Genomic DNA, 16,175 nt, shown 5'->3' on the forward strand with positions numbered 1-16,175 from the left:
CCTATCTTACCCAGCAAGTTTCCTGGCCAGATAATTAGATTCCATCTACTAAAAATAGACTGATTTCAAGCAACCAATCCCTCTCCCTTAATTCCTAGAGATCTGTCCCAAAGAAGTCTTTTATAGTTCTAACAATAATGTTACAATTTGCTGTAGTGAATTGGAACAACAAAGGACAAATCCTTTACATCCATTTAATGTCATATGGAATGAAAAAAATGTAGACTCTACTTCCACATAACAACTGAATTTTTATCAATTTTTTAATAAGTAGGATTTTGCTTTAAAATATGTATTTACTAATAATGCTACATTAAACCTCTCAATGACATGTCAAAATAACTTAAAATTTAAAATAATATCCAAATCTTACATGCTCACTACCAACATATGAACGTATGTCAGATCACAAAGAGGAAAGAAATTGGCTTTCTTGAAATGAAAACACAGGTTTTGAATTTTAGCCTTTTCTGACAGTGTTGACAATTTATTTATTTATTTATTTATTTTATTTCACTTCATGCTAATGTTCAAAATGGAGGAACTGGGATCAGAATATAAAAAGCAGAAAATATTTTCTTCTCTTACACATAAAATGGCTAGTTGTAAGAGGCTGAGACCTCATGAAGTTAAAACCTTGAATGATGTGATTTTATCAGCAAATAAATTGCACATAACAAGCAGCTGCACACAGCAATTCCTTTATTGAACAATTTGTTTCTAGAGCCAAAACACTTTTCTTTTGTATCCTGCTAACACTTTTACTATAGCTCTATTGAATTATTTTAAAAACAAACCTGTATTTTACTTTAACTCAAGGTAAAACAAGTATTATCAACAATAGCATAGAAGACACAATTCTTAAAAAATGCTTTATCAGAAATATTCTTCTGAATTTGTATGGCTGCCTCCATTTTTTCTTGAACTTTTTTCTGCTTTCATTAGGTATATTTTAGGCATGTACTGTATGTGGATAAGAAAAACTATTTGGTTTTCCCCGTCTTTTGTCACTTACAACAAATACCAAGATTTGCACAAAAGACAATATAATCTATGTTGTTTAGGTTATTTTTCTTTCATTAAATTTGAAAAAAATAAAATGTCTTTGTGTCTTGAGGCAGTCTAACAACCCCCATTTTCTAGCAAAGTTGGTTAAAAATAAAATATCCTATGCTTTATAAACAGAAACATGCCCCCCTCCCCCCCAAAAAAAAAAAAGAGGGAAAGCAGTATTTAATAAAATTTGAGGGTCTATTCTATTATACCACGTAGCACTGCAGTACTCTTCCGAACTAAGAGCAAATGATTCCTTGTTTTATCAATGACAGATTAAGTCATGTAAATGCAACTACATCACAACAAAGAATATTACATCAGCAAATTGAATGATTTTTTTTTTCATTTAAGAAATTCCAGATTAACATAGTGAAAGTTTAAGTTGGTGTAATGAGTATTTTAACATAATGCTCCAAGAACAGCATATGATAAACATAATGTTTCATTATTACTAAAGTAGGCAGTTAACTATTTCTGTTCTTTTACACAGGATGCAATTTTAAACCTCTTAAACTTCTTATAAACTAGTCTTTTTAGCCACTGAGATTTTTTCAAAATTATACCAAGAACATTTTAATCAGATTAAATTTTTAACCTATCTTACATTTCTGTGTTTGCAGCACAGTGCATGCAAATAAATGGGGCAACGTACATGCAAAGTTGGCTGAAGTTACATCCAGGTAACTCTCTCTTTCAAGGAATGACATTTGAAAAACACGTTCCCTACACTATACAGTATCTATTAAAACAAACAAACAAACAAAACAAATCAGGCCCAAAACATATAATAGTTGCTCTGGTCACAAAAGCAGTTTCCTTCAAGAAAAACACAGCACAGCACATTAACTAACAGGCATAAAATAATTCACAATACATACAATATCAGGGGTTTACATACCATCAAGAAGGCAAGAAAAAAACGAGAAAGGCAAACAGCAGGAAAAGATATAGGGAAAGGGAATACTACGAAACCACTACATGCTTGTGGTACACAATATTTTTAATATAGGCCTGATTTTATTTTTATGGACCTAATATTGTAAAAGAATAACCACAAACCAAAAGCATTTGAAAATTTCTAGATTCATTCTCTCCTCTTGACGGCCTTTTTTTTTTTTTTTCCCACATAACAAAGTTAATAAATGGTAGTAAAAAGTGGGAAAGAGATTTCCTGGACAAATGTAGGCAGGAAGTTAAAGTTTTAAAGGTATCATCAGGTCTGATCTCCATGTAACCTGAGGCGTATATTTATTTAGCAACAATTACATCACAGTTAGTTCTTGAATTACATTACATTAAATAAGAACACCCAAACAGGTTAGGAGATGATGTTAATATTACCTTTGTAAAATGAGTGGGCAAAGCTCTGCTCAGGAATTAACTTGGCAAGGAATCCATGGTTCAAACTTGGGTGAGGGATAGATGGTATGACCACAACTGTGGAGAAAATCATGGAATCAAATGTGAGCCAGCTAGTAGCATTCATGTGTGGCCTGGTCCACTGCGGATCCATGACAGATATCCTATCTCACTGAAACATGCAAATATGGTTTTATCAACAAAAATTTCTAAAGGAAGAAAACAAGTTCTGTATCAAGAGACAGGAAACAGCATACCTATTATTTGGGCACTTCAAGAGCAACATTCATGGGGAAAAAGAGACACAGAGATATATATATATTTATATATATACAGGCACAGAGGCAAGACAGTCATGGCTGATACAGTTCACTGAAACCAGCAGTTTCTGAGTGCAGAACCATAACATATAACCAGGAAGGCACAAAAAATTTATTATTTCTCATAACTGACAATGTTCATGTACATTTAAAATGGAAAGCCTACAAGTACATGGACTTTAAAAATTACGTATAAGTAGTAAATGAAAATATCATGATGAATTAGAAAAAAATGACTAAATATAAATATGACACAAATTAGAAGATAAATTCTATGAAGAATGAAAATTAGCAACCCCATAAATGAAGTAATCAAAGATCAATACAAGAAGAAAAACACACATAAAGAGCTTCATACACAAATCCAATTACTGGCTTCAGCTCCTTAAACACAGAAGGTACAGCTATAATCAGTCCAACCAGACTTGAAAAAAATTACTGAACTGTTTAAAATATTTAAAACAACGCGGGGTAATGTCTGGATTCCTAATTTCTGATGAGTTCTGACAGCTAACAAACTCCCTCTCAGATTGAAGAGCACATGCTAGCAAAAGCCAGTACTACTACTAAAAATCATACACAGCTCAGTCAAAGAAGGCAACAAAAATATTTCCTTTTTATCATATTGTTTCCATAGCCTTTTAAATGCAAGGACCAACACAGCAGGACTCCAAGAAAATACTCAGTCCTTCACCAGTACCCTTTCACAAACCTCCTCACTCAAACAAAAGGAGTTCACATGGGCAAACAGCTGTGTTTGCTGTTTATACATTTCCCGGTATAGAGTTAAAGGTATCTGTTTTTCCTAACAAATAACAGATTAAGGAAGCTGTGCTGATCAACTATCTTGTACTTTACAGCTTTAACTTCATCAGGCACCCTGCTTCTTTTTAATTATTTTCAAATTAAAGAAAAAAAAAGCATTAAAAAGCACTATACACATACAAATTAGTTATAGCCTATAAGCAAATAGAATAACAGGAATCTGCCAATGGATGTTAAAGAACCAAATGATTATAGAGCAAGAAAGTAGCAAATATTTTCTTAGTCGGATCTTAAGCTACTCATTAAAAATACTTTGTAGTAAAATAATTACAGTTCTAATAAAATCAAATAACATTTGAAGAAAACAAAAGTACCTGTACTTGTTGGTGAATTTATTTCTTGTCTGATATTTCTACCTGCCTGGCTCCCAGACCTTGCAGTTTCTCGTTGTGGCTCTAGGATATCACGGTATTTGGAGACCATCAGAACGGAAATAAAGTAGACTACAGCCAAAGCTAAGAACTGAGCCTGCTTGCTGTCATCCTGTGTTGGTGAAAAAGGAACAGATCTATAGTATCAGACATTTCCATAGAATTTTCACACAAAATCATCACAAGACGTAATAAATAATACCTTTCTGAAATGTTATACCTGTTAATATAGTAGCAAATAGATTATGTAGAGGATTTAACAGATTTTCAGTGGAGTACTATGCACATAGAATATATTAAGTACTAAATTTTACAGGTAATTTGGCAACTCAAAAATCTCTGGGACTGTGGAGTCAATGAGCTTTTCAGAACAAAGGTCTGACTCTGCTCTGAGTTCTTTCAAGGCTTCCCAACTGCAAGGGCAACTGATTTTCGCTGCCACAAGGATGAGCCTCTGAAAGCTCCCGCCACAAGAAGTTAAGGGCTACTACTGCTAAGAGAGAAGATAAAGCTCACTGATGCTTTTCTAGCTAACACTGGACGCATAGCAGGCATAACACCTTACGGTAACATGTAAAAGCAGGAAGGATATGACCACTGGTTTTCTTCCAGCAGTAAATCCCAGCTCCTATATTCTGACTTCTCCCTCAACAGGATTGTCCGCAGCAATCCTAGTTTTCCTGGACTCTGATTTAAGTAAATGTCAGGACCAAAACAACTTTGCTGTCTTCTTTTCCTCCCACGCCAGCCTGCTGTACTATGTAAACTATGGCTTAGATATCATCCTGACTGAGCTTAAGTTGCTGCAGTTCAACTGAAAAGTATTTTATTATTATTATGGTGTAAAACCCAACATGGTAGAATTAAGACTTCAGCCTCTCTCTACTCCTATAGCAGTTTCACCTTGTCTCAATTCCACAAGTATGCAATTTCTCTTAGAAATCCAGTGCCTGTTTTCAATGTTTTCTGGGTGTTATTTAATTTGGCTGCATGTCTTTGCAATTATTAAAATAACAAGAAATCCTGTTAGTAACTTCTTTCATAGGAATGTCAGAAACAGTATTTCCTCTATTCTCCTCTAGTTAAGAAAAGAGTAAGTGACAGACGATCTCCAAATTCAACCCTTCCTTTTCAAGGTCATCCTGACAGATGTGGTTTTTTGTGTCATGTACTACCTTTTTCTTTTCGAATTTATTTCTAACTTCAGTTTTTACTTCAATACACTCATACTTAAGTTGGAGAAGTTTAAACATAACATGTATTTGTATATATATAATAACAATTCTTATTGTACTACTTTCAAAATCAAACACATCGTGGTGCAATTTCATGCAAAAAATAGTTGCAGAAAATCTGAAAAACATTTTAAAATACATTTATATATGTACATATGTCCTGGGTTCAGCAGTAGCAGTCAGTTTTTCTCCTTAGTAGCTGTTGCAGCACTGTGTTTTTGACTTTCGGCCTGGGAACAGAGCTGATAACACCGATATTTAGACTGATCAAGGACTTTGTGAGTCTCGTGCTCTGCCAGGGAGGAGGAGAAGCCGGGAGGAAGCAGGGACAGGACACCTGACCCAAACTAGCCAAAGAGGTATTCCATACCACGGCACGTCATGCCGGGCGATGTAACTGGGAGCTACCCGGAAGGGCACGTCCTCTTTTCTGTCGGGCTCTTTTCCGGCGGGTGGTATCGTATTCTCCTCCCTTGTTATTTCTCTTATCATTATTATTATTGGTGGCAGCAGTAGTGATTTGTGTTATACCTTAGTTACTGGACTGTTTTTATCTTAACCCGTGGGAGTTACATTCTTTCGATTCTCCTCCCCATCCCTCTGGGGGGGTGGGAGGGAAGTAGACTGCGTGGTTCTAATTTACAGCTGGGGCTTAAACCACGACAACATGTATGTTTAGCAGAAGTAAAAATTCTTTTTCTAAATCAACTTAATGCACTTCTGTAATACATATAATAATTCTTCCTCCTACCCTCGTTCGACAAATAACTGACACCTTTAGTAGTGTAGTTTTAATCAACACAGGTTATAACTGATTTATTCTGGCTATGATTATTTGACTAGTATAAAGTCTGACTGTTAACTACTAACCTCAAATAGCTTACCAGTATGATTTTGAAGTGCAGAAAGTGGCTGGTAGTTACAAAGCCAAGAGCAGACGGTTTGCAGATAATATAAGAAGTATAACACATGAAGGATATTTTTAATTCTGGGACAATCAAAATCTCTTTCAAAATATAGTGATGATTTTGCAGAAGAAAGGATTATAGCACGTATTACTCACCACATCACGAAAAACAACTGCTCGTAGACGATTAATATCAACATCCTGAAGAAGCCTATCAGGGTCTTTTATAGGAGAAAGATTGCCAGGGACATTTTCAAGGGGAGTCTAAAAATAAAAAGTAGTGAGATTTAGCTCCCTCACAAATATAAAAAAATTTCTGTTAGGACTTTAATTTGACACCTTTTTTAGATATTGCATCAATCTTACATGCTTTTTGCTACCAATATCCTTCCAACATAATACTCAGACAAGAGTTCTAGAAATAAAGCAATATTATTGTCTTAATACTAACTACTTAGATATAAACTGTTACATCTTCTAAGTACCTCAGAACATCTGTATCTCTTCCCAGAGTTTAGATAATAATTTGCACACAAAAGGTTATTTCAGATTACAGTTGTTTCATTGCAGTACAATAAATTGTTTCTAATACATGTGTTAAATTTAGAAACAATTAGCATATTTTAAAAAATCAGTTCATGTTCATTTTACTGAGAATTATTACAGACTACTTACAGAATAACTGCTATTACTATGAAAGCATAGAGCAGTATGCTTCCTTTAAAAAATGACAATGTATTAGAAACAAGGCCTAAATATCTAAAAGTCTCCTTACAGAGATTTGCTTTGCACTAAATGTGATAATGTGGAGAAATGTAATGTTTTTAGTGAGATTTAATGAAATAAGATTGTGAAAAGAGCTGAATTGGTAAATGCTATCTTAAAAAAGTTTTTAGAGAAGAAAAACCACTGAACTTAGTAATGAAAGTATAGTAGCAAAAAAAAAAAACGGAAACCTTTACATCAGGCAAAGTATTGTACTTTAGTCATGGAACGTGTTAAATTCTTTGCGAGTTTAGCTTTAGGACTCTCAAAGTCTTAAAGCAGTACACAAGTTTTGTTTTTCAGTTTGTTTTTGTTTGGTTTTTGTTTTGTTTTGTTTTTTTAAGAAGGAGATTAACAATGAATTAAAGAAGCTGGAAGAACTAAGCTGTACTTGAATATTAGACAAGTTTAATTCATAAAATTGGATAGAAAATACTGATGTCTAATATACACACAAAGGTCTGTTGAAGTTACCGAGACCCAGATGTTTCACCAACAAAGATGTGATTGCAGGATTTCGTCAAGACTGCAAGTGCTCTGACAGGTTAAAAAAGCTATGCAGGTATATATGACAGAGGTGAGTAATGGGACTTACTCTTTGAAGCAGACCATGCAAGACTGAAAAAGCCGTTTAAAATTGTTTCAGTCATACTACTGCAATTAATGTTTTCTTCTTTCAGGCAAACTCCCTCAAATACTTTTATTTTAAACCAGTTGAGCTTTGGCTAAATATTTGAGAAGGCAGTTACAATTATTTTCTGATCCTATAAAGCAGTGGTACAGACTTGTCATTCCTACTGGTAACTGTAGACTGGGTTACCTTGGTTGCTGCTGATGCAGTTACACCCTGAAGGGCATCCTGCGTCTTACTGCTGATTAATGATGTCTTGTTGACTCTCTCTCTCTGCCTTTGCCGGCATTCTAAGCAGTTTCTCACAGCCACACAACAAACTGAAAAGTTATGGAAATGCTACACATTAGAATATTTTCCATTCTTAAATTAGTAACAGTCTGTACATCTAGTTTGATATGTCAATAATCATGTCCAAATAGTAAGTGCAACATAGTTAGAATCATGGAATCATAGAATCATAGAATAGTTAGGTTTGGAAAGGACCTTAAGATCATCTAGTTCCAACCCCCCTGCCATGGGGCTCCTCCCACTAAACCATGCCACCCAAGGCTCTGTCCAGCCTGGCCTTGAACGCTGTCAGGGATGGAGCATTTACAGCTTCCTGGGCAACCCATTCCAGTGCTTCACCACCCTCACAGTAAAGAACTTCTTCCTTATATCCAATCTAAACTTCCTCTGTTTAAGTTTTAACCCATTACCCCTTGTCCTATCACTACAGTCCCTAGTGAAGAGTCCCTCTCCAGCATCCAGTTCTCACATTAGACTGTCAGTACTAAAGAAACCATTATGACGACTTACTTATTCCGTTCTTTATTGGAACAACTGTTTTATATGTGTCATATCACTATATTAAAATCTGAAAATTATTGGTCCTTGAACTGCAGCTCTTGTACGTTACTGATCAGTTATTAACAGTTAAAATCTGAAGTACTTACATACAGCTAGAACAGAAAAAAATAGTAGAATTCGAGGAAAATTGATCACTGAGAATAAACTACATGTTTTATCCTAGAAGCAGTATAATTATCACTGACATAATAACTGGTATGAATAATAATAGGACTGATTACAAAAAATATTCATCATTTCAGAAGTGAAAAAGTATGTGGGATGTAACATTAGGAAAACAACATTATGACAGATGACAGTCAAAATTTAATGTTCACAAGGATAAAGTGATGTAGTTCGCATAGAATAGTTTGAATTATTCATAAATATTTAAGTTTCCTAAATTAATTGTAACAGTGTATAGCAAATAATAAACAGTGAAGAGAGGTGCCAGACTGTTGCAACATATATTAAGGACTACAGAGTCTGCACGTGCATCCTATGCTTTTAGTCTTACATAGACTACAAGTAGTCTTCCAAAACCTTGGAGAAATGAATAAGGAAACCTGAAGCATGAGGGCAGCAAAACAGTTGTAAGGAAAAAAAAACAACCTGTATTTATTTACTTATATTTAATATTTTTACTCCCCCAAAACATAAGAACAATTTGAAACACATCATTTTAACTTCTTCTTCTGCCTAAATTAAGCTTAAAATGTATCAAACAAATAATAAATGAGATTTTTATTTTATCACATCATAGTCAGTACAACTCCTTTCCTACATGTCATTATCTGATCCATCTATAGTGCATTGATCTGTAAGTAATTATTTAATATATACTGTCTGCTGACTTACCAAGCCTTAGGCACTGTCGCATTAGTCCTCCAGAAGACATGTTTTTTTCAGCTTCAATCTCACTAAAATTTAGAGAACTGGCAAATACTAGTACATCCACCATTGCCATCAGACGGCTGAGAAAAGTTACTGCTGTCTCTGCTGACATTCCTTGTGTCACTTCAATATTTTCCAATTCAGTCTTTAAAAGGAGAAAATTGAATTAAACTATTTGAACACAACTGAAATATAAAGATAGCACACACACACACAAATCTAAGTTGTTATGCTTACTGACAAATACATTGAAAAGTTATTTTAAAATCTCCTACTGTTACCATTAACATAAGTGGTGAGTCAAAGTAGGACAGCATGAAGAGTGAGAAAATTATTTACATTTACATGCTTTAATAGATAATTAAAAGTGTAATATATATGAGAAAATTATTAGCAATTACATAAAGACAAAATGTGGCCAGATAGTAAAACAATGCATGGTATATCAGGGTGCAATGTACTCCATAGGCTAAGCAAACTGTCAGGTAACATGAAAGCAATTACTGTTTGTATAGCTTTTACATTCCTTTAGATAAACAAGTAAATGTGAGGAGTGGAGTGGAAAAAATCAGACAGTTTTGCCCTGTTTTTATGAATTAATTCTTCCTGGGAATGCTTATACATACAGGAGCCTGACAGATTCCAATTCTCCTTGAGATCAGAAGAGAATTTACTCCCTTATGACAGCAACGAGGGGAAGTAAAAAGGTGACAAGGTATAGGATGTGCAGCTCATGTTTGCCAGAGAAAGGCCATTTCTTTCCTAATTTAGCGTTGGACTCTCCTTGATGGGAATCCACAGAAAAATGCTGAATGAAGTCCGTATTTCTGAAATCTAAAAAGGGATTATGTTTTTCTTAAAAAATATACTTAGATGCCCTGAGTCATGTTTTCAAATGCATTCAGGTACCGAACAGTGCAGATAAATGAGGAAACAGTAAGTTCAATTAAAAAAATAAATACCTATTTAAACACTTTTACCTCTGGAGGCAGGCAAAATTGACAACAGGATTTAGTACTTGAGTGTGTCCACATTTATATGCCTAAATACTGGTTTTAAAATTGTTTACAGATGGCTGATTCTTATTGACTGTCACAAAATTTCAGATTACAGGGCTTTTCTGAACACAGAGTTCAGCCTCTTTGAAAAGTATTACTTTCATTATGTTTATTTGAATTCATTTGCTTAGAAGTATCTATGAAAAAAACCACATTATATTTCATGCTGTTAAGGCCATTTCCTTCCAAAGAAAATGAAATACAGAAAAAAAAAAGGCTTACTTCCGTACTTTTAAAAAAATTAGTATCCTCACTCATGAGTCACTTTTTAGAATGTTTTCCATATAAAAGTGTGAACTGTGCAAAACACTATTAAGGAAACAACTGTTTTGAAAGATGAAGGATATAATTTGGCATGTGTCACCACCATGATAGATACCACTTCATTTAATTTCTCTTAGGATCTAACAAGTCGGTTACATGAGTGATTTGGGAAGGGCTGTCGTCTGTCTGATTTGCCCAATAATATCAGAAAAATGGTAAGATGACAACGCTCAGAAGAATGATTTCCAGCCTATCTATCTTCTTTAGCCAGGTGTCTGCTGATTACTGAGGACTGTGTTCCTAATTTTTGGAAAAATCAGTTGCTGTTTTTTTATAACATCATTTTTGAAAGCACTCATCCAAAGAAAATAGATTTGAAAAATCTATACCTATAACAGTCTGCTAGAAAAACTCATAGGTGGTTATAGAAACTTTAACTTTGAACTCATGCTAGAAACAACATCAGGCTTGCTAGCAGCCAGCTGACTGCCTGCTGTTGATATTTTTCGAGCTCCCACTGTATTATATCAATCACAGTCTTAAACCTTCTCAAAATACTGACTTTTTTTTTTTAATTTTTGTAAGTTATATAATAAATTCATTTTTTTTATAAAACTTGTGTATTTTACCAAGATTTTTGTAACCTTTGAATTCAAAAAAAAACCCCAACAACAAACCAATCCTCTTTTTTTTTTGACACCCCAAATCTCCCTAGAATTCTGCTGCATGGAATCAAAAAGGAAGACCGGAAGTTTTTTTACAGCAAAACTTACCATCAGTTCTACCTGTTAAATACAGTACGTTGATATTCTAATAACATTTTAAACAAACTCAACTGTTACCAAGCTGCCTTCAGGTATTAGTAGTATTTTAAATAGGTGTAGCTCAAAAACTCTTTAAAAACGGAACCAATCACCATTTCATAACTATTTCATACATAATCACCATTTCATACTTTAAGATCATGCTTAACATGTCTCCTCTATAATAAACATATTCAGGGCCTAAAGAGTTTTTCCATCGACAACCACATTTATAACTTAATTCAACTCACAGACCTGTCTACATTCAGTCTGTAGCTAACAGAAAGCATCATACTTAGCAATGCATTAAGTTACTCAAGGGACACAGGTGAAGAAAAGTTAATGATTACACCCAATATATTCCTATTTAGATCCTACTATATAAGAAAATAATAATAATAATAATTAAAAAGCCAAAATGTTAGATGATCAAAAATAAGGTATTTTTGAAAATCCAAAAAACTGAAACTTACAGCAGCAATACTAACCTTAGAACCCTGGACATGCAACAGACAAAACAGACAACAGATCACAACAATAAAAGAAAAAGAAAATTATTTAAGTTAACAAAAAATACCATGTAAAATTTAAACAAATTAGTATATTGGAACTATACATTTGTTTGATTTATAATTAGAACAGCAAAACATTACAGCTCAGCATGAACATTTGAAAACAAAGACTTCTAAGAGATATCTATGCACAAGGAAAACTATAAATCTTGTATTATTATGGAGTTCCTGTAAACACTGATTCTTCCAAACCAATGTACATATTTTATATCGTACATAGAGCAATTTTACGAAGCAATGTAAACCAAAGTAATGTTTTCACTGATTACATAGAAATAAAATGAGTGTTTTATAACAAGCCACTCAAATGTAATGTAATAAAGTAGTTAATCCTTGTATGAGGACACAAATATGCTTAAAATGCTTTGACAAAAAAAATATAAATCACAAAAAGCAAACTGGTTCTTCATGCATAATGCTCCTTCCTTCAAAGCAACACAAGATAGCTCATTATATATATTATTATATTTGGGAGCAATTTCTTCAATCTAAACCAAGATCATACTGCATATCTGAATGCTTTTGAATCACAGAAATACAATGAAAGATTCACTAAGCCCCGAGATTGAATCAGTCTTCAAGTTCCATTGTTTGCAATTGAACAGGTGTTTTAAATTTTTGTTTTAGTTTTAGGTAGAAGGACTTTCTTATCACAAAGGGCTAGGAACTAATTCTTAAGTTTTCACTAATTATATTTTAAAATGAGAAAGAAACTGAATTTTCAAGAATATGTCAGTAGTTTTGTAATTTAAATAGTGAGAAAATGTAATCTAACAGAAAGAAAAACAAGCTGAAACTAACTGCTTTTTTTTTGGAATGGAAAATACCACATTCAACCAATTTTTAAATGTGTCTTCCTCTTCTGTAGCTGGATACATCTTAAGAATTAACCTGTGGCTATTATCTCTTGATTACTAGCTGAAAGGGCTTACATCAGTGGGCCACTGCTGTTTCTGGGAATTGTTATAGATCACACAGCACCTTTGACATCACATGAGTCAAGAACACGATAATGCTAATAATATATACAGGACATACAGAAATGTATCACATAATGGCTTTTAATCCACATTACTAAAATAAGGCCATTTTAAAATGTTCAATTGAGTTTTACAGACAGCTGTTCATGTAACTCCAGCAGCCCTCACATCACAATTTGAGAGCTGCTGTTTTAAATGCTCCAAGTAAGAATCAGAATTATAGACTTCAAAGAACAAACAGAAAAAAACCCTAAGTGCAAGGAGTCTGGAAATTTACTCTCAATTGTCACATATATGTAACTCCTCAAATTTCTTTTGCCTTAATATCCTCAAGTCCTTGACATATCTGCTATCCTTGTAGTAAGCAATAATTACTTCAAATTCCTAGCTTGTACACAAAGTGCTTTATCTGAAAACCAGCTACTATTAACAGAAAGCATCTTCCACAAACCTTTTTCCTAACAGCTCCCAAATATGTGTTTTTCACACTTGCACACCGTCTTAAAAATATCTTCCTTATAGTTGTAATTAAAAAAACATGCCTCAAAGGCCTCCCCCACCGAAAGCAAAAAAGGAAACCAGGATTTTGCATTTAATGTCCTCTCTATAATATTGGCAGAATTATCTAATATCCCCAATTTAATAATATGACATCAAAATCAACACAGAACACATCCCAGTTTATACTGTAAACCAAAAAAACCTGGTTATATCTTTTTTCTTAATATTTGCTTTAATTTCAAATTGTTTCATATATGTAATTGACAACCCTTTAAAAATGTACAGATCCTGAGACAGGGGTAGTATAGAATTGAAATCAAAGGAAATATTAAAACATAGATCAGTGTGAATCACAGTAAATTTTCCCATGTATTCCATACAAACATATAATCTTCATATAATATCATATAATCTTCATACAATCATATAATCTTCACTGTACTCAAGTCACTCACAGATTTGTGAATGGTTTGTTTTCACAGTTAATACATTTTCCCCTTTCATTTTACTATTCAAATTTAAAGGCTCCTGTCCACAGCATTGTTCAGACCATCCTAGTCTAAATTAAAAAAAGCAAGGCAAAATGCAGATGTTTATTACAAGATTCAAAGTGAGGAAATTCTGTAATTAGGATTGCCTGTTTTACAGCAGACAAGAGATTATGAAGTAATCTTCCACCCAGCCCAGAAGAATGGCCATTTCACTCCAAATCCTAACTATGTAAAGGAAGAAGTCTTTTTGAAATGGGAAATTCCCCTAACATTCATCTTTTTAAAGAAACTGCAACAGTACTGTTTTTTACAGAAAAGGAGGGAACAAAATACAGAATGTGTTGGAAAAATAAAATTAAATAAACAACCCTGCAACTCCTCTGATACTCTGAAAGTTATTTTGCTAAATTCAGTTCTTTTCCGCATATAACCTTAGTTAATTCAAGCATCCAATATTCAGGATCTATTCTACTAATGAAAAATCGGTGAAATGCCTTTAAAAAAATGAAAGGCAATGGGACACATGTAACAGCAACTACCTCTATAGCAGGTTGTTGAGAGTTTTGTAACAAACATTTAGGACTGTTTAAGAACGAGCAGCCCAGGATGAAGCCTTACTTGAACTCAGGACTGAGAAACTGAAGTCAAGGAACTGTGCCTAGGTAAGGCTCTGACATTAATACAAGAACCATGTGTTTCTGTCTGTTACCTTCTCCATTGGAAAACAGATAAGCTAGCTTGCAAAAAAGAGGCTGGATTCAGCTCCAAGTTAACAATCATTGCAGTTGGTGAACACTATAGATATTTGGCTGGCCAGTCACTAGATATCTAGTACATCAGAAACAGCTGAATCATTTGCTTCTATTGAGTAGATCTCCATTGGCTAGAAATCTAGTCCACATGTAAGTAGTCCAAGTGGATATGTAAATTTACCATAATCTCTTCCTGAATTGCATCCCATTCTATCATACTGAAATTAAAGGCTGGAATGACCTTTATTGTCTCTTCTATAGCTTTGCTCTCATATTTCATTATTCCAGACCAAAAAGTAAATTAATTTTTGGAATTAGATGTAAACACCTGTCCTACACCATAAATACACATTAGGAGGAAACAATTAAGAACTACTGCTATAAGATTTCAATATGGGCCCAAAAGGCCTTCAGCAGGGTTTGGAACTAGATGATCTTCAGGTCCTTTCCAACTCCAACCATTCTATGATTCTATCATTTTAGAGTCACCATTCATAAACGTAAAAAAAAGAAGAAATTAAGTAAAATGAGCTCATACTTGGTAAACTAAACATATGTATTCTACAGGACCTATAAAATGTGAGGGTTTCAACACTGCAGAAAAGCTCCACAGAAGAGAGATAATGGAAGATCAGAAGCTTCCAAAGACAGAGACTAAACAAGATTAAGACTCTACAGATTAATACAGGCACATCAGGAGATACGACTCAAGCTTACAGTCATAAATGATATGGAGATGAATGAAGATAAAATTAACCACTCCTTTTATAGCATAAAAGGTAAGGCACATAGTAACTTCATATATTTAAGCAGGCATAAAAAACCAAAGAAGTGTTTCAAAGGTTATATAATTACTTTGTCAGACTCAGTGCCACATGGTATTATGGATGTTAAAAGCATAAGTAACTTCAAAAAAGGTTAGATGAAGTCTATAAGGATAAATTCCCTGGTAGTTATTAAACATGATATCTTGGATACCCTTTCTAGCTGTTAAAACCCTAAATGCTGAGATGAAGTATCACTAGAGCAATCAATATGCTTGCTCAGAGTTTTGTATTATGATGTAAGCTGCAAACAGTCACTGTTGGAGGCAGAATGTTGGAGGCTAAACCAGATGGGCCATTGGGCCGACCCAGCAAGGCAGCTTATGCAAATAGTGAACAGCTGGCTTTTATATGCATAGCACAATACTTGACTGGACTTCTACCAGTACCCAGTTTAGATTACAGAATCACAAAATCATACAGAATCACAGCACAGTTGATGCTGGAAGGGATTTATGAGTTGCAATACCAAATTTGGATTTGTGGAAAGAAACAATTCATGAATGTAATTAATTACAACACAGCAGGTTCTATCTGAAGAACAAGAAACACTTTTTCACTGTAAGGGTGACCAAGCACTGGCACAAATTGCACAGGGAGGTGGTGGAGGCTCTGTCTTTGGAGATACTTAAAAGCCATCTGAACACAGTACTGGGCAACTGGTTGTAGGTGGCCCTTCCTGAGCAGGGGAGGTGGACCAGATGACCTCCAGAAATCCCCTTCCAGCTTCAAACAT

General features: G+C 34.2%; 1 protein-coding gene across 4 annotated transcripts in view; it reads right to left on the reverse strand.

Annotated features, from left to right (window-relative positions):
- NBEA (neurobeachin) overlaps positions 1 to 16,175 on the reverse strand; it is a gene marked incomplete at both ends in the record, with an annotated part of 526,482 nt that overhangs the window by 327,905 nt on the left and 182,402 nt on the right. For 3 of the 4 annotated variants that reach the window (XM_080613295.1, XM_080613292.1, XM_080613293.1), the window contains 6 exons: positions 2,398 to 2,493; positions 3,875 to 4,043; positions 6,230 to 6,337; positions 7,659 to 7,789; positions 9,159 to 9,339; positions 11,793 to 11,816. In XM_080613295.1, the coding sequence (XP_080469421.1) occupies positions 2,398 to 2,493; positions 3,875 to 4,043; positions 6,230 to 6,337; positions 7,659 to 7,789; positions 9,159 to 9,339; positions 11,793 to 11,816 (709 nt within the window). The remainder of the gene's footprint in view (positions 1 to 2,397; positions 2,494 to 3,874; positions 4,044 to 6,229; positions 6,338 to 7,658; positions 7,790 to 9,158; positions 9,340 to 11,792; positions 11,817 to 16,175) is intronic. The other variant, XM_080613294.1, reaches the window with a different exon arrangement.

Source organism: Psittacula echo, assembly GCF_963264785.1.
Source record: "Psittacula echo genome assembly, chromosome: 3".
Lineage (NCBI taxonomy): Eukaryota > Metazoa > Chordata > Aves > Psittaciformes > Psittacidae > Psittacula > Psittacula echo.